At 35.8% G+C, this 23176-nt stretch overlaps 1 protein-coding gene across 4 annotated transcripts in view; it reads left to right on the top strand.

The window, feature by feature from the left end:
• Positions 1 to 23176, top strand: part of LOC145664271 (uncharacterized) — a 53721-nt gene that overhangs the window by 22294 nt on the left and 8251 nt on the right. For 3 of the 4 annotated variants that reach the window (XM_081730795.1, XM_081730793.1, XM_081730794.1), the window contains exons 5-7: positions 1437 to 1575; positions 12656 to 12918; positions 17434 to 17643. In XM_081730795.1, the coding sequence (XP_081586921.1) occupies positions 1437 to 1575; positions 12656 to 12918; positions 17434 to 17643 (612 nt within the window). The remainder of the gene's footprint in view (positions 1 to 1436; positions 1576 to 12655; positions 12919 to 17433; positions 17644 to 23176) is intronic. The other variant, XM_081730796.1, reaches the window with a different exon arrangement.

Below are 23176 nucleotides of genomic sequence, written 5' to 3'. Positions count from 1 at the left end.
ATAATGACAAGTAGTTTTCTGCAATCGATTCAGCGTCAAATTAACCACTTCCGGTTTCAGCGTTCAACGGTCATAAAACAAATATAATAACAGATAGCGACAAGTGGTTGAATCTTATTAGTACTTTTGGTTTCAGTATTGACTTCCATTGGGTCTGATTCAATTGGGACTGCACGAAATTCTTAGAGGCGTTTGTTTACCTTCCTTTGGCTGTAGGCTTCTTTCCTCCCTTCAGACCAAGTTATTTTGGCCTTTTTCGTCGGTTTCACCTTCTGCTCCACTTATTATTTACCATTCTCATTTATAACATTTTTATTTTTTATATGTTGATAATTTCTTCCTTATTTCTTATTTTTCACTTCTTTCATTTATCATCCCTAAATATCTTGTATATTTATTCTTATCAATCCACGCATCTCATTACTAATATTTTTCTCCAATAAACTCCATCGTATTACTGCTATCTTCATCCACTAAGCTCTTGTCTACAGTGGCCCATCGGGTTACAAACTTAATCGCTGCTCGTAAACATAACTTCTTTGTCGTTAAAATTAATTTAAATACAATTAATCCGTTCTGGCCACAGACACATGATACTGTATATATATATATATATATGTATATTTAAGTGTGTTTCTATGATGAAGAACATAGAATGGAAATAACATAATCCTTTTTAAATGCAAATAGGTAACACTGAATTAAACGAAACAATATGAGAGCTAAACGCACAAAAAATACAAAAAGGAACTGAAGGTAGATTTTGAACACAAAACTCTGACAGGTAATGAAATGATTTTTTCTTTTAGTTTAACGTCCCGCGATTATATCCTTTTAGGCTAAAGGAGACGAGTGATCAATGAAAGTGAGTGATTGTGAAATTGAGTTTTGTGCTTTCCCACCGAAATCGAATCCGGGGCCATGTGTACCAAAGGCACACACGCTAACCAGTAGACAGGAGGGAGGACTCTGACAAATAATGTTTACGGGAAACACGTAAAAGCGCTACTGGGCAGGTGGAATTGTCAGCATAGACGTATTTGTGCATTCATTTCCCAAAGTAAAAATCGTTCACAGAACTGTTCCCAAAGGTTCATACACTGTAGTTTCAGCCCGGTAACACAATAACGTGACCCTGCATTGTAACGCAGTGCCTACCTAAGAGCTTGACAACTTTTTCTGTTTTCTTTCTTTTTTCCCCCCTGCTTTTTCCATTGTTTATCTGATGAAGCATTTTAGCTAAAGCACTTATAGTGGCCATTTTCGTTTAATGTGTCTGATTATGTATTTTCTGATAAGTAATTTATTTTTAAATTAATTATAGATATTCACGTAGTATTGAATAAATCAAATACAGCAAATTGAATAATGGTGCTGCCATTGTACTTAAAAAGAATGGGGAAGCAATCTTAATATGTATATATTTTAAAACACAGGCAGCAGCAGAAGAAACCCAAAAACTTCAAGTTGAAGTACGCATAAAATTAAATGAATTGCATGAGTCTACTAGTCAATCGAAACGGTTGGCAGAAAGTAACAAAAGCTTTATGAATTTATGTCCTGTCAGTGTTGAAGGTAGGTTCTTAAATGTGGCGAGTTTGTTCTTTGCTAATTTACTACAATATGAAGATTTTGTGTACACTGATTAGTTTTGGTTAAGACGTATTCTTCTTTCTTGTTTAATGTAAAGATTCGATTAAGAAAAGAAAATTGATATATTAACTTCATAAAAAAAACATTAGTAGCAGCTCAGGAAAGAATAATGTACGTGCTTAAATAATGCTAATTTCTGTTTGGTAGCATGTCACTCATTTAGTCATTAATTAATCCATGTGAAAAGTATTAAAATATCTTCAGTTGTAAGTTGTTTCATATACTCAGTAGGTGATAAATAGAATTATTATTTAAAAAAAAAGAAAGAAAAAAAAACGAGCACGCTGAAAGTACCCGACTGGAAATAGAGATAATTTTCCAGTACTTTTTTCCTTTCCTTTTTGTGGCCTTTCATTCCCTTAATCTTCCCCCAATCTCAATTCCTCCTCCTCCTCTTCTTCTTTGCTAGTACTTTTTTTTTTTAATCTAATCCAAATTTCCCAGTAATCGAACTTTGATTGTGTGGTTTCTTCTGAGAGAAATTTGACATCAAAAAGTTTGTGCTTTCTTTGGATCCAAACGACATAGGTGCAATTTCCAAGCCTCATCAACTTTAGCCAGAGAAGATAAACACAAATATGATTTGAATCCATAATTAAAAATATGTGAGAGCTTTCGTTAGAAAATTGATGCAATAACGCTTAGAACAAGAAGAGTGGGTAACAATGAAATTGTTTTGCCAAAGAAAAGGAATAGTTGAGTGAAATAATATCTTTTCGTTACCATTCCATCACCTTTTTTTAGACTCTTTCCCATTCCCCTCTCTTTTAAACTTCCAAACTATGCTATCTGTAAGTGTCGGAAGTCTTATAAAACGTCTATGTCTGTCGATCCGCCTGTCTGTCTGTGTGTCAACAGATATCAGAGCAAAACTGTAAAAGATATCGAGGAGCTGTCTTTTTGCAATCGATTCAGCGTCTCAAGAATAGGTTCTATCTTCTCTGTTCACTCCATTCAAACTGGAAATGGTTCAAATTAGCCATTTCTGGTTTCATCGTTTTTCGTCGTAGAACGAACACGATAACAGATAAAGATAAGGTGTTTTTTTGCAGACGATTCAGCGTCTGAAGACACATATCATGACTACCCGCAACACTGCAAGTACCGAAAGTGGTTCAAATTGAGTATTACTTCTGGTTTCAATATTGCTTTTCATAGAGCAAAAATGGTAGAAGATATCGAGAAGCGGTTTACTCCAGTCGATTCTTGGTACCAAGAGTAGGCTTTATCTTCCTCGTTAAAGTCTGTCTTTCTTAAGTGTGACCTCGGAAAATATGCCAACTATGATTTGGCCCCACCTCTGCCACCCTCTGACGGAAGAAATCCTCCCTTTTGCTTAGGGAAAAGAAGTGAATGACCTCAGCTGTGTTGTCAATTTGCCATTCAGCCGTTTGGTCTTGACGAGTGAATCTCGTAGGCTAGTTAGAATGGCTAACAAGACTGAGTCCGTGAAACAGTTCATTGTGGGAACGCTTCCGCATCGAATAATTGAAAGATCTCGGCCGCAACAACTTGTCCCTCCTCTTTCGAGGGAGGTACAGGAAAACACACATCGACAGTAGTGCCAGAAGGAACACAGTTGCAATAGAAAGTCTAACCTTCTATTCAAACCGGAATTGGTTGAAATTAACCATTTCCGGTTTCAACTTTTTTCTTCATAGAATAAAAGTAGTCGGTTTTTTGCAAACGATTCAGCGTCTCCAAGACATAATATCATGACTACCGGTAACACTACCATAACCAGAAGTTCAAATTTTTGTTACTTCCGGTTTCAATACTGACTTCCAGTGACCAAAAACGGTAGAAATATCGAGAAGCGGTTTTTTTATTTATTTATTTATTTTTTTATTTTTTTTATTTTTTTTTTTTTTTCAATTCATCAGGCATCTCAGAATAGATCCCTTCTCCGCGTTTAACCCTCTGTTGAAACTGGATTTACGGTTTCAACGTTGGTCCTATAGGACGAAAAGAAAAATAGATAAAGAGAAACTAGATTTTCGCAAACGATTTAGCGTCTCACGATAACATACCACCACCACCAGAATCTACCAAAATCAAATGTTGAAATTTACTAGTACTTCTGGTTTCAATACTTACTTTCATAGAGCAAAATCAGTAAGAGGCAGCGATTAATGGCTTTCAGGTATGGATTCAGTGTCTGAGGAACCGGTTTTATTTTGGTCTTATTCCTCTCTTCAAGTAGTTATAGATGTAATAATTCAAGTTTAAGTATTGAACTCGCATAGTTCGGAAGTCTACCGTTGTTTTACACTGTGAAACGAAATACACTTGTTTTCCTGTGAAAACTACCCCTAAAGATCCTAACCCTAGTGATAGGGTTATTGTGTAAGAGACTTAAATATATTCTTTTTTAAAGCCATCTGACTAAAGGTAGGCAATAATACAGTAATTTGTTTTTACAGCTTAATATGATGATATTTGGACTCCTTTAAAAAATACATATATATATATATATGTATATATTCAGTCGGAAGATGTTGTTAAAGCAATCAGTAAACACAAGAAAGAGAACGTACCAGCGGAGAAGAGTACTAATAAATATTTCTGTGAATTGATAAAAAAAAAGAGTTGTATATCGTTTTGTGATAATATAATAGAAATTGTAGGTAACTCTGAATATTCAAAATTTCACGTTTAACGTAAAACCATGGAACATTATATTCATGTGAAAGTCACCGAAAAGACAGAATGGTGAGAAACAGTGTGGTTTGCCAAGATTGTGTACCACACACATTCCAATAGTCCATATGATTAGGTTGATAGATGCAACAGTAGTACTTCATTCTTTAAGGGGGTCGCCGTGGCTCAGTGGTAGAACGTTCACCACTCGAGCATGGGTCGCTGGTTCCATCCCATCTCGCGCCAGGTGAACTTTATAGTGGACAAAAACTGTGTGCATAGATTTTCTCGGGGTTCTTCCGTTTTCTTCCCCTTTGTTCATTCAACCATTTCATTCAATTGTCATTATCTTCGTCTCCTTTAGCCTTTCCGGCATAACCATGGGACATGAAACTGAAAGATTTCATTTCATTCTGTAACTAACGTGTTTAATGTTTATTCTTACAAAGATGGATTTCACAGGAATATATCTGGATGATTTTTGTTTCTTTTTCGGTAAAATTAACTGGATGAACTACATCTATTTGATACGAAGTTTATGTATTCATGGAGAATTAGTCATCCTCGAGAGAGCATGCAGTACTTATTTTTCATCTCCATAGAGAGTATGTTGATATTTAATATAGATAAAGAATGACAGCGATCTTTGCTTCAAGTTCGCTAATAGCATATAGAGTGGTTGTATGTAATATATGAATTTAATATACTGTAAGATACTAGGATCAGTGGTAATACATATGAACTTTCATGTAGCAATAGGGAGCTGTCATGTTTAAAATCCATAGGCAGCCTAATTAAGTTTCATAATTTAAGTGTATGTCTCGGAGTAAAGCAGAGTGCTGAGCTAGCATCCTTTTCTGTGCATTCTGCATTTGTTTCCTTTATGGACATACAGAATTTTCGCTGTAAAGATGTAGATTTTTCGCTGATACCCCAGTACTAGGGTTGCCTGCTTTCCTGTATTATTTGGGAGTTCCTATATTTGGCACAATTTTCAAACTTCCTCCCGTCTGCCGACTTGATTTGGTTCGTTTCATATCACTCGTATTTAAAAAAAATAGCAACAAAATGTTTCCTAAATCTTCCGCGTATTTTTAGAAATTGTTCACGTTTTTCATTTTCTTCATATTGATGTATTTTAATGTTAAGATTGCAGTGCTTACACTTTCGATTTCATTGCAAGTATGATATAGGTAGCGCAATAAAAACAATCAATATGATTACAGTCCCCGCTTCCAGTTTTGCTCTGCTTAGAGTGTGAAGTAATAGGCATGTGAAATGACAAAAGCAAAAGAGAAAAGATTCATGCGCAGGAGTTGAACAAAATTCTTGGTTTTATTCTGAGTATTCCAGCACATATTTTGTGCATAACACATTTTTTTTTTTTTTTTTCTTACATGAAGAAGTAGTCTGACTATAGGAATTGATGTAATTTAGATTTAATAAAAACTTAATTACAAATCGCTGTGAATTTTAACTACTTTTGCAGAGAATTTGTAGGTTTTGTTAGGAAAAAATGCCAAAGTTCAGGCTGTTGCCAAAGATGTATAATAATAATAATCATCATCATATTTGAATTTAAACCCTCTATACTCTGCAATCTTTATTATTATTATTATTATTATTATTATTATTATTATTATTATTATTATTATTATTATTATTGTAAAAATATTTTAAATCGAAGCATTTTTTATTCATTTATAATGAACGTAAAATCATAGCAAAGTCTCCTTTACTTCTAAAAAAAAAAAGAAAAAGTTGGCAAGCAAAATGAAGTGATATCCGTAGTTTAACGTTCCACGGGTATGTCCTGAAGGATGAAAGAGATGGATAATTAATGGAGATGAATTGTAATATAAGAATAGGTGGAAATGTATGTGGGAGAACCTCGATAAACCGATAACATCCACGGGAAACTCACATTTTCTAGGACAGACTCAGTGACCTCACGCACCAGAAGTGAGTACGCTAACACTGAGATACAGTAAGGCGATTAAAGAACTACCTGGCTGGAGATTTAGTGGATTCTGGTTTGGAAAGCAAGAAATATTAGTACTAACAGTCGATTCACTGACCCTACATGACGCAGATTAGGTTTGCTGATAAAATAGTTTGAAAGTGAAATTGCATACTTGTTATTTTCCTGCCCTACATTATGTACGTATCAGTTGCCTCTAATGATTTTGATTACTAATATGAAAGAACTTAAACTGAATTGCATATATATATATATATATATATATATATATATATATATATATATATATATATATATATATATATATATATATATATATATATATACGCAAGATGAGCACGAAGTTGCTTTTCCCAAAACCAATAAGGGAAGACAAAAATCGAGCGTTCATTTTTGTATTAGCACCGGCATTACTGTGTCTCATGGTTTTACGAGTTGTTTACTGAGTGAAGTTATGCCGAATAGTACAGATGTTGAGATGAATTGAACTAGGTAGGGATCAACATCACGTCAAGCGACGAAAAACTGAACGAACGATTCGAAGCCACAAGTTATTTGTATGGTCTACCGCGAACCTTACTACCACGAAATGAAAAACACACTGAACTTGTTGCTCAGAGTGGGTATCTAGCCCAAAGAAGTCTATCAGTAAGCGCCACGTGAACTGAGAATGACACATACCTCTTTAAGGAGCATGTTAAAGGATTTGAAGATGAAAACTTACCGGCCGAACTTCTGCACCACACGTTGCACGAATGTGATCCAGACCGGCGTGTTGAGTTCTGTGAGTGGTTTCTCATTTGAAACGAAGCTAACAGAGACTTCTGAAACGAATCTTGTGGACAGATAAAATTTCATTCAAGAAGAACGGTCGCGTAAACAGACACAATTGTGTATGTTAGAGTGATACCAATCCACGTCAGTGTTTGAGGTAGTATTTGGAATGGTCATAGCACCATTCTTTTTTGAAGAAACTATTACCAGTGACACATATTTTACAGGAAGTTGTCAATCAAGAACTTGAAAATAACCCTCGTTACGAAAAAACATTCAGTTCACGTGGCAACACGTGTATCACCTCCTCACTTTGGTGTTGTCAACATTTCATAAATTGGTTGGTCATCGTGGTACGAGAGATTGGTCATCCTGTTCATGTGACCTCACATCATGCAACTTCTCCATGTAGAGTTTTATCAAGGACGAAGGGTTTTCCGGGCAACCGCAGGTTTTGGATCACTTGAAAGAGCTAATCGAACAATCATTCGAGAGATTGATGCTAATCCTCGGTTGTGTCATATTTGCAAATCACTGCTGAAGAGATATGCCTTGTGCATTGAACGTGATGGGACGTAGTTTTAACAGTACTTATAAGTAAAAGAAAGGTTGTCAAGTCACCTAGCCTTTTTATTTTATTTCTTCATATATTGGGGAAAGCGATATCGAGCCACTTTATATATTATTGTGTACTACAATGTGTAATCAAACAAAATATTTAATTGAATTTTAAAATGTGTATAAAATAGGCAATGTATGAAGTGGAGGCAGTTTGCATATTCTTTAGGATTCATAATCCAATGGAAAATTTAGAGTGCCTTGACTTCTAAAATGCAAATGACCGGGTATGACTTCTAGAACTAGGAAGACGCAGAAAGAATGTTGACATGACGGGAAAATCATATAAATGCTACCGGATTCTCTTCCGGGTATTGGAAGTTCTATTTTGACGTCGAAACTCTGCGAGTCAGATTATTCATCATTAGTTTTTCTGCTCCGTCATTCTGTTCATCAGAGGTTCTGCTTATCACCGTTACCAAAAGTAAGTGATCATGCATTGTCTTCTTTAGTCTTTAAGTCATACCAGTCCATACCATGCTCCGTAATTATTCAATTATTCAACATCAGATCATTAAATTCTTATTCTAAATTATTTCTGTGTTATCGAATTTTATCTTTGAATTTCTATTCCCATGTTTCTAATCAATTCTGAGCTACGTTTTCTACGCCCCCAAGACTTGCATTAATTTAAATTACTTCTTGGAGGAACAGGGTGGATGTCACAGCCATTCAGTAATTTCATGTATGAGAATGGTTTGGGCTTCGCAACCCAGAAAAAAGGTCTACGTTCAACATGCCTCAGGAAATTTTTAACTGCCTTTTACCTCAAAACCAGGGGCGTCATTTAGGGAGGGCAGGAGGGAGCAATTGCCCTCCCCAAGAGTTTGAGGAATACATATATTTTAGTCGATTGTTTACTAATATAGTAGTACAAAACGTGAAAGTCTTATGTCGGTGGTGCTTTCCCTCCTTCCCCCCCAGCAAAGTCTGAAATGACACCCCTGCACAATACCGGTCACGTTTAAGGTAGATTTCGAACCTATTTTAGGTTTTAGCAATATATATATATATAATGCTTCCATATTTATAAAAAAGTTTTTGAATATAGGAGCATTTTAAGTTAAAACTCCAGTCTAATTGCTCTAAATAACTCTCTACGACTATATCAGTCAAGGACTAATATATTTGTTTCTTCTTTTATCAACTGGTACATATCTGCTAATGGATCAATATCTGTTCAAGCCGTTGATGGATTTGTATCATACTTGAATGTCACATTTATCTGCAAAGTTCGGTATTTGCTAATGCATCTGTTTGATCATTGTCATTATAATTGTACTATGACGTTTAGAAATTCGATTACATGTCACTTCTTCGCTGTGTAAATTTACAAACTAAGATAAGATAACTTATTTAAAGATTTCACTGCTTTTGAGTTAGGAAAATATTTTGAAAAGCTTGTAGTATTCTTAAAACTGATTGCTGGCATTAAATGTAGCAAAGATTTCTTTTTTCTTATTTTATTTTCGTAAATAATTTGAGATTTCTTTAAAGGTACTAACATATTCCCTATGATCACTTTGCTTGATCAAGTTGTAACATCGTGCATGTAACTTACTTTGTTTTGGAAAGCTTATTCCTTGTCATTTTTATTTATTTTTATTTTTTGCTTTATATACTTTTATATAAATACAATTATTGTCAGCTCTTTGAATTGTGGCGATGACCCTGCGAAGCATAATTTATTTACATTCATGGTAAAAATCAATTCATATATTCACTTTCATTTCGTATCTATTAAAATTGAACGTGTTAATTTTCTTTTAAAATGAAAATGAAGTGAAGTCTTTGAGTTTTACGTCCCACGTTATGCCGGGTGGGCTAAAGGAGACGGTGATGATGAGAAATGAATGAAATGGTGGAATGAAGAAAGTGGGAGGAAACGGGAAAATCCCGAGAAAACCCACGCACACAGTGTTTCTCCACCACAAAACCCACTTGGCGCAACCTGGGATCGAACCAGGGACCTCATGCACCACAGGTGAATGCTCTGTCACTGAGTCACCGCAGCCCTAATTTTCTTCTAAGTTATCTTTGTAATGGTGATCAAGTGCCACTAAAGCACTATTCTTTCTCTCTGTGAAAGTTGTTGACGATAAACCAATCCGTCCTGGAGCGAACAATTCTTAGAATATTAATTCAGTATCTAATGTATCTAAAAGTAAGGAATTCCTATATTTTAGTGCAATATCCCCATAAACATGATAAAAAGCGTTATTGGACGTAAACATCCATTTCCGTGAACTAAAAGGAAAGGAAACCTATCTAGTTATTTGCACTCATTAAATGCACAATACAGAATGAAAGAAGTTTCCTACTCTCCATCTACAAGACCTAACACAGTCTTCGAGCGTTGAGCTAAAACTATCCTCACTACTAAAAATCAAGTACAGTTTCACTTAGCCGGCCAGTCCACAAGGACTGCATCTACTCTCAGTCTTATTCGACTTCATCTTGGAGTCTCTACTTCCCTATGAAAAAAAAATAAAAACTTACGTGTATATAGGAAACCTATTCACGAAGAAAAAACATATAATGTTTGATGGTTAATGTAGAGTCTTCGTTTTACTCTATGTCGTCGTTAAATGATGTATCATCATATTTCCACGGTTGTTTATAATAATATGTGAGTTGTAAATGTATTCGTTCATAGAGTTGTTGTTGTTGTTATTATTATTAATATTATTATTATTATTATTATTATTATTGTCAGTTGTTTTAAGCGGTTTTTTTTTTTCTATAATTTACGATGATATAGAGGAATGTGGAGCGTCTATTTTTACGTGCGTTCATATGTTCTAAGGTGTAGAGAGATTTATGGTACTATACCTTAGTTTTATTGATATTTTTTTTTTTTTTTTTTTTTACCAGAAATACAAAAAAAAGTTCGTCCGTATTTTTCAGTGAGAAATAACGACCGGGCAATTTCATGCAAATGCATTTTGTTTAGCAAAATAATAATCTTCAGCTCTAATTATATGTTCCCAACAAGATACAGGGCTATAAATCCAGCGTTTGTAAAAGTTCTTGTCCCTAGAATCAAAAAGCTGTCCTATGGCGTGCGTGACATCATCTCGGTTTCGGAACTGTTGCTCATACAAATGGTTATCCATGGCCAAAAACAGGTGATAGTTGGATAGAGCAATGTCCAGGGAGTAAGGAGATTGAGGTAAAACTTACCAACCAAGTATACTAATCACCTCCTTAGTTGCTTTCGCCTTATGAGGTCTGGTATTTTTTTGAAAAAGGATCACTCCTTTCTGTTGACTAGTGCTGGCTGCTTCTGACACAGTGCAGCTACAATTCTTTGGAACTGGGATGAGTACACTTCGGCTGTGATAGTTTTGTCACTCTCTAGCAATTTAAAGTGCACAATTCCAGTGTTGGCCCATCCAACACAGAGCAGTACCTTTGTTGATGAATGTTTTGTTTGGGAGCAAATGCCACAGAACCAGTGGGCGACCAATAATGTTTTCTTTTGCTGTTACTGTATAACACCCATTTCTCGTCACATGTCAATATCTGATCCAGAAGTGGGACTTTCTTGTAGCATGACAGCAATGAAGAGCAAATAGTGAGCCACTGAAGTTTAGTTTCCTCGGTCAAAACGTGAGGAACCCACCTACTGAATCCCCAAGTCTCCCCAAGGTTATTTAGATGAAATCGAGTAGTATCCTCCGAAACTGCAAAAGCTTGTGCAAGTTTCTTGCATGTTTGATGTCGATCACGTTCGATCTTCTCCTTCAGCAGAGCTTTGTCGATAGTAGATGGACGTCCAACTCGAGGCTTGTCCTGGAGGTTCTCATCGCCCGATACAAATCAACAGAACCACTTTCGTGCTGTGCGCTCACTCACTGGTGCCTCTCCAAGTGCGGAGAGTATCTTTCGAGGAACACTGCCGCCCAATTTGAACTCATTAATTAAACACGGCCGTAAAAAATCCTTTGACACAGACATTCAGTTCAGGATTGTAGTTCCTACAGGACTGCTTTCGATGTAACTGACACGCCTCACAACACTCCACTGACTGATGGTTGACGGGAATGTAAACATCTGACGTCATTCAGGCAGGGGATTCCAACACCTGCCCTTTGAATTCCACGTTTCGTTCCAAGAGCATGAACCTTTTTGGATACCTGGTATTGCCAAATCCATAAAAATTCATTCTGAAAATATTCTGCAAATAGGAAAGTTTTGATTGTCTGCTGTTCAGATTTTTAAAATATAATATTCACTACGTTTGAAGGTTCATCACCGCAGAAACAAAGGTTACCAGTAGATCCTATCGTACTCCAAACAAAAGAAATTATGATTTTATATCCAGAAATAGGATATTCAGGCCATTTTACGTTGCATGATCACATAAGTATGCGATGTAAAGGGATACTTTCACGTCTGTTTCATTATGTAGACTGTTTCTTATCCTAAAAATTAAGAACGCACAGCCCCAAGCATTGATTGGTAAACCATATTTGTTAACTAATTCAAAACTTGTAGCTACAAAATCCAATTACTTCCTTGAATTTTAAACTTTTTTCAGAGAAAGTTTATCAAAAAATGTTTCAGTGTCACTTATCCTAAAAACTCAGTCTGAAAAATATTATCAATAAATTTTCACTGAGAGGAAGTGATTGGATTTTGACCTACAAATTTTGAATGGCATGAAGTGTGGTTTTCCACAATATTTCGTACAAGAAACAGCACATAGTATGCAATAGAAATGATAGTCTCCTTGTATTGCAAGTGATCATGGTCGCAGAGTAGACTGTTTAGTATCATGAAAATAGAATTCTAAATAGGAAGAGAGTACGAAGTGCAAGGTAACTTTTTTTTTTTTTAATATGCTCCCTAGAGTGTATCAGTAACTTCAGACCCTTGTTATATTCTGATATATATATTTAATTTTATCCCCTAGTTGTTAGATGAAATATCGTTATATTTCCCTAGTTGCATGAACGGTAACATACGTATTATGTGATATTCTAGGACTTCGTGATCCTCGTAATACTGGTACTCATGGTGATACGAATATATCAGATTACACATTTGATGAAGCTACAGATATAGATGATTATCAAGTCGATGATGGCCCTGATGCAAACGTAGTAGAGAGTGAGTCTAAGATTAAAGGTGAAAATATACCAATATTCAAGACAGAACCTCGGTTAACAGCTGTAATAAATCAATTAGAACGAGAAGAATCAGATGCAAATAAGAAAAATAAACAATATACGAAAAGGAAGATTAAGGTAATTAATGTTGCACATCGAATTCTAGTGTAGAATAATTTTGTTTTCGGAGTACTATAATAAATGTTTCCACAAAAGAAATGCTTAGTTGCTTATATAATGTACGTAGATTAAATAAAGATACTACTTTCTGTACTGTGAGCAGATGTATTGTAAGCTTGAAATTATTTCAGTAATGAGTAAGCATGACTAAACTTACTCTAGGCTATGCGCACTTCTCTGTAGTCTTACGTTTAAGGATGATAACAATAAACTGAAGATGCTTACCTCAATTGCAAAATACAGAGTAAATTTGTAATGCTTTAAAATGTTAAACAGCTCGAAATTTTGTTTCCTAAAAATGAAATCTAAGTTCTACGTCCCACATAGATGCTGGCGAGGTTAAAGGGGATGGTAATGATGAGAAATGAATAAATTGGGAGGAAACGGGAGAATTCCGAGAAAACCCCACGCACATCGTGTTGGTCCACCACAAAGCTCACTTGGTGCGAGCTAGGATCGAACCAAGGAGCCCATGCATCAGAGGTGAACGTTCTACCATAGGGCCACCGTGGCCCCGAAATTTTGTTTCTATTGGTCAGATTTGTAATAAGATATTTCTCTTTTTTTTTCTTCTTCTTCTTTTTTCACATGAATTTGGAAATTTCATTTATGCATGTCAACGACCGACGTAAAATAAGCCTAAGAGCTGTTTGGGGTCCCACAGATGTTGAAATGTCGATTTTATTTCCGAACAATGAATAATCAAACTCATACACCACTCTCAAAAGCTTGTAATAATAGTTAAGGGCAGCATAAACTATCATTCCAATCTTCATTAATTTGTTTTTCCATTACAATGTTAGACTTTCGTATGTGAAGGAACGGGGAATGAACATTACCGAAAGTTTCTGGATCTTTCTTACTTAAATTCTTTGTCACCATATGATTATATTAGGTATTAAAGAAAAAAAAGTTACTTCCGATTTTGACCTTACAAACAGAAGGTCAGTGACATCAGTACGTGGATCACCTCGTCGAGAGTTCGGAATCGACATTCTTTCAGGGTGCAGTTGGCACATGTACAGGCCTACATGCATTTAACATATACAGTATAAATCTTTCCCCACCACATCATCTCGCCTTCAAGAGAGTTAAAATACAAGACCACGCCACTGGTCCCGAATCAATGAACTCGGCAGGTAACCTTAGCAAGCAGAATAACATCTGTGTGATTCACAGGCACTGTCTCCACGATTTCAGATTTTCATGCGTACTTTTAAGTGTTGCAAGTAGACAGTTGCATTGATGATCTAGCCTAGTAGCAGCATTTCGCGATGCACAATCCCTCGAGTAGTCCATCAAACACAGAGCACATAACCTTCTGTTAATGTAGTGTTTGGAAATAAATTAATGTGGTGTCAATCAATAACTTCCGTTAAATATGCTGAAGAACCGTTTTCTCATATAATATCAATATTCTTCGAGAAATGAATCCTTTCTCTATGAGCGTCGGGTTTTGAAAATTAGTGGAGGTGCTCTTATTCACAGTTCACGACAAAGGGGATCTCGACGTATTGAGTACCACCCAGTCTTAGCGAGGCTCCTTCCCCGATAAGTTTTTTAAAATTGACCCACCTAAAAGTGCAGTCCTATAGGGGAGTCATCAAGAGATGAACTCTGAAGTTTCTTACTACGTCCGAAAAGAAAATGCAGCCCTTACTTTGATACCAATGTTACCAATACAGAACTTTCCGTTTGTTTCGTTTTTGCATGCTTGGAGTTTTAGAGTGAAGAGCAGAGTTGAGAAAAGAGTTTTGTTATTGAATTACAAAATTAGATTTTTAAGTTTAACTTGAATAGAAAGATTTATTAATAGTTAACAAAGTTTTTGTTTACAAAAATGCAACAAGTTGCATATTGGTATAAAATATCCCCTCACGGGATACTAATTTTGCTACCCTATCACAGCTTAAACAAATACCGGGTGGAAAAAGTAAAATTTAAAACCAACTTAGAATGTAAATATAACTTCCAGTCCCATCATCATTTGTTCTTCTTCAGAGCTTTGCCACTGCAGTACATTTAAATTTGTTATAAAACAAAATAATTATAGAAAAATAATTAAACGCCCCACTGCTTCTACCCACCTTATTTATTTTTTTAAAAAAAAAGTCTTAACCTTAAGTTTATCTTCAATTTCGAACTTTATTTTAATAATTAATTACCAAAAATTGGATGTTAACATGTCTTGCCAGTATTGGTTTTGTTTAGTTTTGTTTTAGTTTTTACTTATTACAGTTTAATGTGTTCTGTAAACACAGTTTGCAAGGTATAAAGTCATTTTAATTAGGAAAATCGCTTACTATTAAAAAAAATGTTTTTAATCTTGTTACCATTTTAGCAAGAAACTTCTTTTTGTTTTTCTTTCTTCCTAGCAAGTTTGTAACACGTTATACGTGTAGCGAAAAGGACGACACTTTCGTTTCTTTCATGAATAGTTAATTTCGTATTGTCCTCATAAACTCTTTTCTATTGCAATCATTTCCATACTTTTTTTTTTTTTTTTTTTTCGTTTCAGAAAATGTTACCTTTCTCCTTTTTGATCTTTAAGGCAAAACAGTGCCTGATTATTTGTGGCTTGCTCAATAAATAAATAAGAAATAGGGAACACCTTCGTCAGACTGATTTACCAATCCACTGCAGCATGAAGGCTTCTCCCATCTTCCTCCATAAAGTGCTCAGTATCTTTCCTTATTCAAAACTGAAGTATTCCTAACCGAAAATTGTATATAGCTAATTATAAACAGCTTTACATTGAGCTGTCTTTTTGTGTGATCCTGTCGCAAACCTCTGGTATCAGTTGTTCGTATTTTTTAAAAACTAATGTATAAATTAAAGAAGAATCTTTAAAAAAATGACCAGATAGCTTGTGATTCCCGTGAAATTTGTAATACGTACAAGCTAATAATTTTCCATAAATGCATTATTGCATACTCCTCAACAATAAATTCAAACTAATGGAAAGTATTTAGCGAATATATTTCGGCAACACACATTTAAAATAATAAACAGTCTTACCTCCAAAAAACCACCAGGATTTTGATCCTCGCGTAAGGTTGGAAAATTTGCTAACTTACAAAGTCAAATGACGTCGTATGAACCACTGCTGCAAAAACTGGTATCTGCTATACCACTGACACTTGTACTTCGTTGAAAGCAACAAGTTTATTTTCGCATCTTCTTCAATGTTCACAGTATTTACTAAGTTATAAATTAAGTGAAAATTTTTCTTATTTAGATTTATAAAAACTGATTTTCTTCCAACAATCAAAGTTCGTAGCCAGGTTTTGATTAAGGTAAAGGCATATTTTCGGCTTTCTAAAGTTGATAATTTGAAAACTCAAAATAACTTCCCGTTAATGCTTTTTATCAGAAAGTGGCCATAGCACGGTTTGCAAACTAAAATAATTTAAATATGACGGTTAATAAGAATTCCAAACAACTGACAACTGTATCGCGCAATCGCAAAACCTGCTAAGGTTGAACAGTAATATATATAACAGTAATACGAGGGGAGTCCGAAAATAAGTTTCCCCAGGCGAATGTGGACAGAAATGGGGATGGAAGACTAAGAATGACATGTAACATTAAAGATCAGATGTAGCTTTATTTTTCCACGTAAGTACCACATACATTGAGACGTTTGTCATATCGGTCTATAAGCTTCGAAAACCCTTCCAGTTAAAAAAATTAGGATTCTGGATACGGAAGAAGTGTCGAACAGCTTCTGTGACTTCAGCATTGCTTCCAAAGCACCTCTACTACTTCATCCATGGTGATACGCCGGTTCGTTTTAAACATGCCATTAAAACCATCCTAACATTTTCGTTTATAGTGGCCGTGCACGTCGTTCCAAGTCTCGGTTTGTCGAGCATTTGCTGCCGCCTCTCTCTGAATTGCAATCATCTTCGCACCATTTGTTTCGACATCACATAAGGTCGATAGACTTTTACAAGGCGGTTATGGATTTCTGCTCCCGATACACCACATGCCTATTTATAGCGGACAAACGCTCGCACTTCCTCCTTTGACTACATCAAAACTCGCCTTCTTTCCATAGCTACTAGGCTCAGAATGAGAGACTGTTTTGCTCAGGCGCTGCAACGCGTCATCTGCAGGATCGCGGGCGAACGAAATCCACATGTGTCTGGATGTGTTGCGCGTGCAACCATTGTCTTGTTTCCCCCATTGCTGTTCGCTTTCCTGGGAAAACGAGAGAGGAAACTTATTTTCGGACTCCTCCTCGTATAACAAAACTTAATTTCTTCAAAGAAAGAAATCATTAGTTTTTGTGTTGTGACACGATGAGTAATATTTTCTGGATTTCCTTTTCCGATCTAATTAAAGATTTTACAACTGCGCTGCTCAAAACAAAACATTGCCCAAAAACATGGAAAAATATTATGGTTTAAATATTGAATTCAATATATTCTTGCGTTTGATATTGTTCTGTTAATCTGTGTATAATTATAGCAAGAACCTTTCGAAAATGCTGCTCTGTGCATGACCGATGAAGAGAAGGCTAGACTTAAGGAATTACTGAGAGATATAAATGAAGCTGCTGAAGAGAAACATCCTTCAAAAGATGAAAATGGTGAGAAAGTAAAGCTCACTAACGGCGAAGGCTATAGTATAGATGATAAAGATACCGAAGCCTTGGAGAGAATCCATAGCCAGTTAGAAGTAAGTATTCATTATTGACTATACTGAAGTTTTAACTGATGGTTGAAACAATACTGTTTGAAATGTGCGTGCATTTCTGAGCGTAACTTCCAAGTAACATATCATAACATCGCTGTTACACTTAAACGAGAATGAATACTTTTCATTTTACCTACAATGAGAATTTATTCATGAGAAGTAAGTACAACATTTGCAATGTAAGTACAAGATGTTGATCTAAAACAAATATTTTTGTTGATGGATTATTAGTAATTCCAGTATTAGAGAAGAATGAACAAGAATGTTAAACTCCAAATATAAAAACTTAGATGGACCATACACATAGTACATCTTTCGCAAAGAAATAGCAAATTTCTATAATTAAGGGAAATTTTGTTTTATTGACTTTGTCACAAATGTATATGGTACGAAGGATTTGGCTTAATGAAACAATGCATTATTATTATTATTATTATTATTATTATTATTATTATTATTATTATTATTATTATTATTATTATTATTATTGTAGTCGTAGTAGTAGTTGCTGTTGTTGTACTAGAAGAAGAAGAAAGCGTAACAGTATCAACAACGTAACCGAATGATTTAACTCAGTATTGAGAGAGCAAATGCAACCATCTCCATTACAATATATAAGTAAAAGTCAAACAATTTGTCATATATACCCTTTTGTGTTTTATGTGTATCATACGTATTTGTTTAAAATAAAACTGCCTCAGTTTCCAGTTAAAATTATTCTATTGTACTGTGCGAAACCATACATGTGTTTGTTAGATGTAAATTTTGAGTATCACATATCGCTAAAAGTTTTCATTGTTTTCTCTGAAAAATCTGGCAATCCAAGAATGGACACTTGTTATGTTATGTTCGGAGACTAAGTCTCGGTTCAGACGTGCAGAAAAGTCTGCTGCGGGCCCGCAGCAGAAAATTCTGTTGCGGACCCGCGCGAGCCGGAAATACATTGATTCTTATCATTCATGCCACACGTGCAGACTTTCCCGCATGACTCTGCTGTGGACCCGCAGCGGGCAAAAATTTGAGTTGCGGGGACTGCTGGCTCGCAGCGAGTCCGCACAGGTGTAGCGAATCGGCAAACCATTGCTTGCAATGAGTCAAGCCGCACGTGCAGACTTTCCCGCGCCCGCAGAAATGGAAAGCGAAGGACTGAACATGGAACTATTCATTAACGAAATACAAAAATATCGCGAGATATGGAATTTAAAGTGCGAAATGTATAGAGATAGAAATAAAAAACGGGATGCATGGAATAAGGTGTGTGAAACCTTATGTGAAAAATGTAATGAAAAAAAAAAAAAAAAAAAAACAGAAGAATAAAAAAAAACAGCATTGGTATGTATTATTATTACTTTTCAATGTAAAAAATCTAATATTCACGTAGTATTTACATTTGATTTTTGTTTAGTTTCTCTTTTCAGCAGCGAAGCCATGAATACTTTTTTGTGATAACAATAGACAACAAATACGCTTGGAGAACAAGCCTTTATTGCTCATGCAGTTTCTTTGATGAGATTTCTTGTCACTCACTCCGGAATGAACCGACTGTTTATAACGTACGTTGCATTATACTTTAGGTCGAGGTCACGTATTATATAGCTTTTGTGCTCAAAAAGGACGCTGAAGTGCAAAACAACCATCAACATAATAGAACAGAAAAGAAAGAAAAAAAAACATCGTTTTACAGCTGACAATTGTTGTCTTTATTTGTTAATGTACTAATTTTTTTAAAAAAAAATTAGAGTTAACACGAAACCTGTTGAACATCAGAGTACTCATATGGTTAAAATATAAAAAGCATGCTCGAAATGTAACAGAAATATTTTTGTTTCTCGTACAATTGATAACATTGTGCACGTCGTTGCTATTCTAGAGATAACAACCGAATGTTTTCTTACATAAAGAACAACTTAAACAAAGTTATCTTGCCATGGAACTCTACCTATGTCGCTTACAAAATAATCAGCCCACCTGTTTCTGCTTTCGTTTGCTGCATTGCCTCCTTCTGGTGTGCTACACGTATTGGGGATTTCCTTAAAACCTTCTATCGTTAAATGTCACGATTATAAAAATGTTTCCTTTTCTCACCTTAGAAATGGATTATTCGGAAACAGTAAATCCATTATTTTTATTTAAGAGTTTACATTAAGAATTTCACATCTCCAGTCTAAGCGAGTCCTCATATTGAACACTTTCTCAATATAGTGCTAGAGCGTTCACCTCTGGTGCTTGGGGTTCCGAGTTCAAACCCTGCTCCCGTCAAGTGAACTTTGTGGTGGACAAACACCGTGTGTGTGGGTTTTCTCGGGGTTCTCCCGTTTCCTCCCACTTTCTTCATTCCACCTTTCATTCATCTCTCATTATCACCGTCTCTTTTAGCCTAACAGGCATATTCGTGGGACGTAAAACTCAAAAATTTAATTTCATTTTTACTTTCTCAATATATAACGGGAAATGTCACTACTGTAGGAATGAAATGAAATCCTTGAGTTTTACGTCGCACGATTATACCGGGTAGGCTAAAGGAAATAATAATGATGATGATAAATGATTGAAATGATGGATTGAATAAAGTGGGAGGAAACTGGAGAACCCCAAGAAAACTCCACGCACACGGTGCTTCTCGCACCACGAAGCCCACTTGACGCAAGCTGGGATCCAAGCAGAGGTAACACTCTTATCACTGAGCCACCGGAGTCCACTACTATAGAAATTCCCCATCTCCCCTTCAAGAGAAAATATTCAAAGACACTGAAACCTGTGCTCCATTATTTTTATTATGAGTTTACATGCCAAATTTTACATCTCTAACTGAAGCGAATCCTCACATTCGGTAATTTGTGAATAAATAAAGTGAAATTTTACTATTATTGAAACGCCTCCTCTTGAGCGGGATATTCGGAAGTCTCAAATAAATGTCTCATTTTTAATTTAAAATCGCCAACTATGTCAAAAAATCGAAATTAGTCACGCAATTGTTAAACTACGCTAATGACCGCTAATAACATCTGAAAATGTCTATGAATAGGTCTCCGAATGTTTAACTTTCTGTGCTCTTACAAACGATAATTAGTTAACATAATTAACTTACCTTAATGTAACAGCCAGACCTCCTATGTGGCTAAGCGGTTAGCGTACGCGCCTTTTGCGTGGGAGGCCCGGGTTCGATTCCCGGCGGGAGCTCATGTGGTTCGGATTCCACGTTATTCAGTAGGTCCACGTCTCATATAACCTCGCTGCTGAACGGGACGTTAAACTCAAAATCAACTCATTAATGTAACAGCCAATATTTCAATTGGTGGTGTCGCAAGTCTCATGAAAGTATCTTCTGCTTTAATTTTATCACTTATTTTCGATAAGAGTTCATCAAATGAAGTGGTGCTCATGCGAAAATAATTAAAGAACTTTTCTTCGGCATTGCGCAAATCAATAAACATGAAAGAAAATGCACCTTTAAGCAGTCGTGAGCTTACGTACGGATGAACCCAGTATCGCCTGTTTCTTCCTTAGAAGTTTACTGGCTAAGTATACAAAAACAGCACGTTTTCTTCTTTCAATTTTCATCTTCATGCAACTGCAGCTGAAAATAAAATGAGCTGTTTTCTATGTCTATGTGAAGTGGTTGGGCTCAGACGCCCACACGAGTCTGCTGCGAGTCTGTTGCGGGCCTGCAACAGACTTTTCTGCACGTCTGAACCGAGCGTAAAGCGTAGTCATTATTACAGAGAAATCAGAAGCTTTATTAGGAAAATCATTTACAGTCAAGCATAGGGATGCGCATGAGACGATTCGAGACAGGATTTTCCTGACAAAATTCGAATCGAGACACGGCTCTTCCAGTAGTAATATATATATATTTTTCGAGTCGAGACATCACTTTTACAGCACATTTTCGAGACGAGACAGCCACAAATCTCGTCTCGTGCGCATCCCTAGTCAAGCAGCATAGGTCAGGGGTTAATATTGTAACTTCACTTCTGAAGTCACAGATTTAAATCCCGAGACAGACATTCACCCTTATTGGAATTTTTCTTTAGTTCTACCAAGTGAATGGTAGGATTAGTCGACTCCTATCTGAACATTCCTTGTCACTCTCATTGCCAATATTATTTTTGGAAAGTGGTCTCATCTATCGTATTTGGAAGTTGGGCAGTAAAGTGGTACCCCTCTAACTTCGTGTCTATTGTCAATTCGTGACTGGTGTATTCTATTGTTTTATACACCCTCTAGTAATCATTGTACGATTATATGTCCAAAGTGATTACTTTTACAATCATTTCATACTGAGGTAACGAAAAATTAATTATTTCTGCTTTTGTATGGTAAGATGTAGTCTCTATTTAAAAAAAAAAAATATATATATATATAAGTAGAACTACATTCAAATAGTAATTGATTATTTTGGAAACGTTTTGAATGTCAATTTATATTAATTACTATTACAGACTAATTGTGTAGGTAGCAAAATAGGAATAAAAGAGTTGTTAGTTCTTTCAGTATTTATTTATTAAGGGAAATTCAACTTAATACTCATGCAATAAATTTAGTGGCCTGCTTCATATTCGGGAGATCCCGGAGTCGTATTTTGAACGGTTATTCTGGCTGGAAATTAATCAGCATTTATCCTCACTTCCAGCTGTCAAATGGCAGATTGATACTTCAATGTACTTACATCCTGCCTGTTTCGCTTCCGAAAATTCATTACCATGTTTCATTGCTTTGTGTTCTAGCTATAAAATAGCTAATTTCACAGGGTGTTTCAAAACAACACCGACATTGTTTGGGAGGTGATTCCTGACACCAAGATAAGACGAAAAGTATAGACCAACCTGGGTGCTCAAATGCTTCCTTTCGGAGTTATAGGCTGCCGAAAACATGAAAAAATGAACTTTAAAGGTCCATAGCTCCAAAACTATGAGACCTACCGTAGTCGGGTCAAGGCTTCACGTAGGAACTAATATGTGCGCTATGCGAAAATACATATTTCAGAATTCTAAGGTACTCACGAAACAATTTTTATAGAGGGAGTTTGGCTATGGGCATGTAATTTGAAGAACCCTCCAACTACGTCTATAAAAATTGTGCCGGAAATACCACAGGATTCTGAAACTTGGATATGTAGGTAGGGCACATACTAGTTCCTAAGTGAAATCTTGACCCGATTACAGTAGGTTTCATAGTTTTGGAGCTATGGACCGTTAAAGTTCATTTTCTCATGTTTTCGGCAGCCTATAACTTCGAAAGGAAGCATTTGTGCACCCAGGACGGTCTGTACTTTTTGTCTTGTCTTGCTGTAAGGAATCATCTCCCAAATGTTGTCGATGTTGTTTTGAAACACTCTGTATATGTCGGGAAGTTTCTCAGTAAATAAAATGAAAAGGATAATTTTCAGTCAGTGCAGTAATGTTAGAAGCTTTGAATGCATGCCTAAGCAAGCAATACTATATCGCTAAACTCCGCTCCTCTAAAATTAATTTAGGAGGGTTGTTACAAAAGTTTTAACCTTCGTATGAACGGA

This window comes from Thermobia domestica, chromosome 11 (genome assembly GCF_964235325.1).
Source record: "Thermobia domestica chromosome 11, izTheDome1.hap1.1, whole genome shotgun sequence".
NCBI lineage: Eukaryota > Metazoa > Arthropoda > Insecta > Zygentoma > Lepismatidae > Thermobia > Thermobia domestica.
Note: the sequence above shows the minus strand (reverse complement) of the source record. Positions and strands in the feature narration are given on the sequence as shown.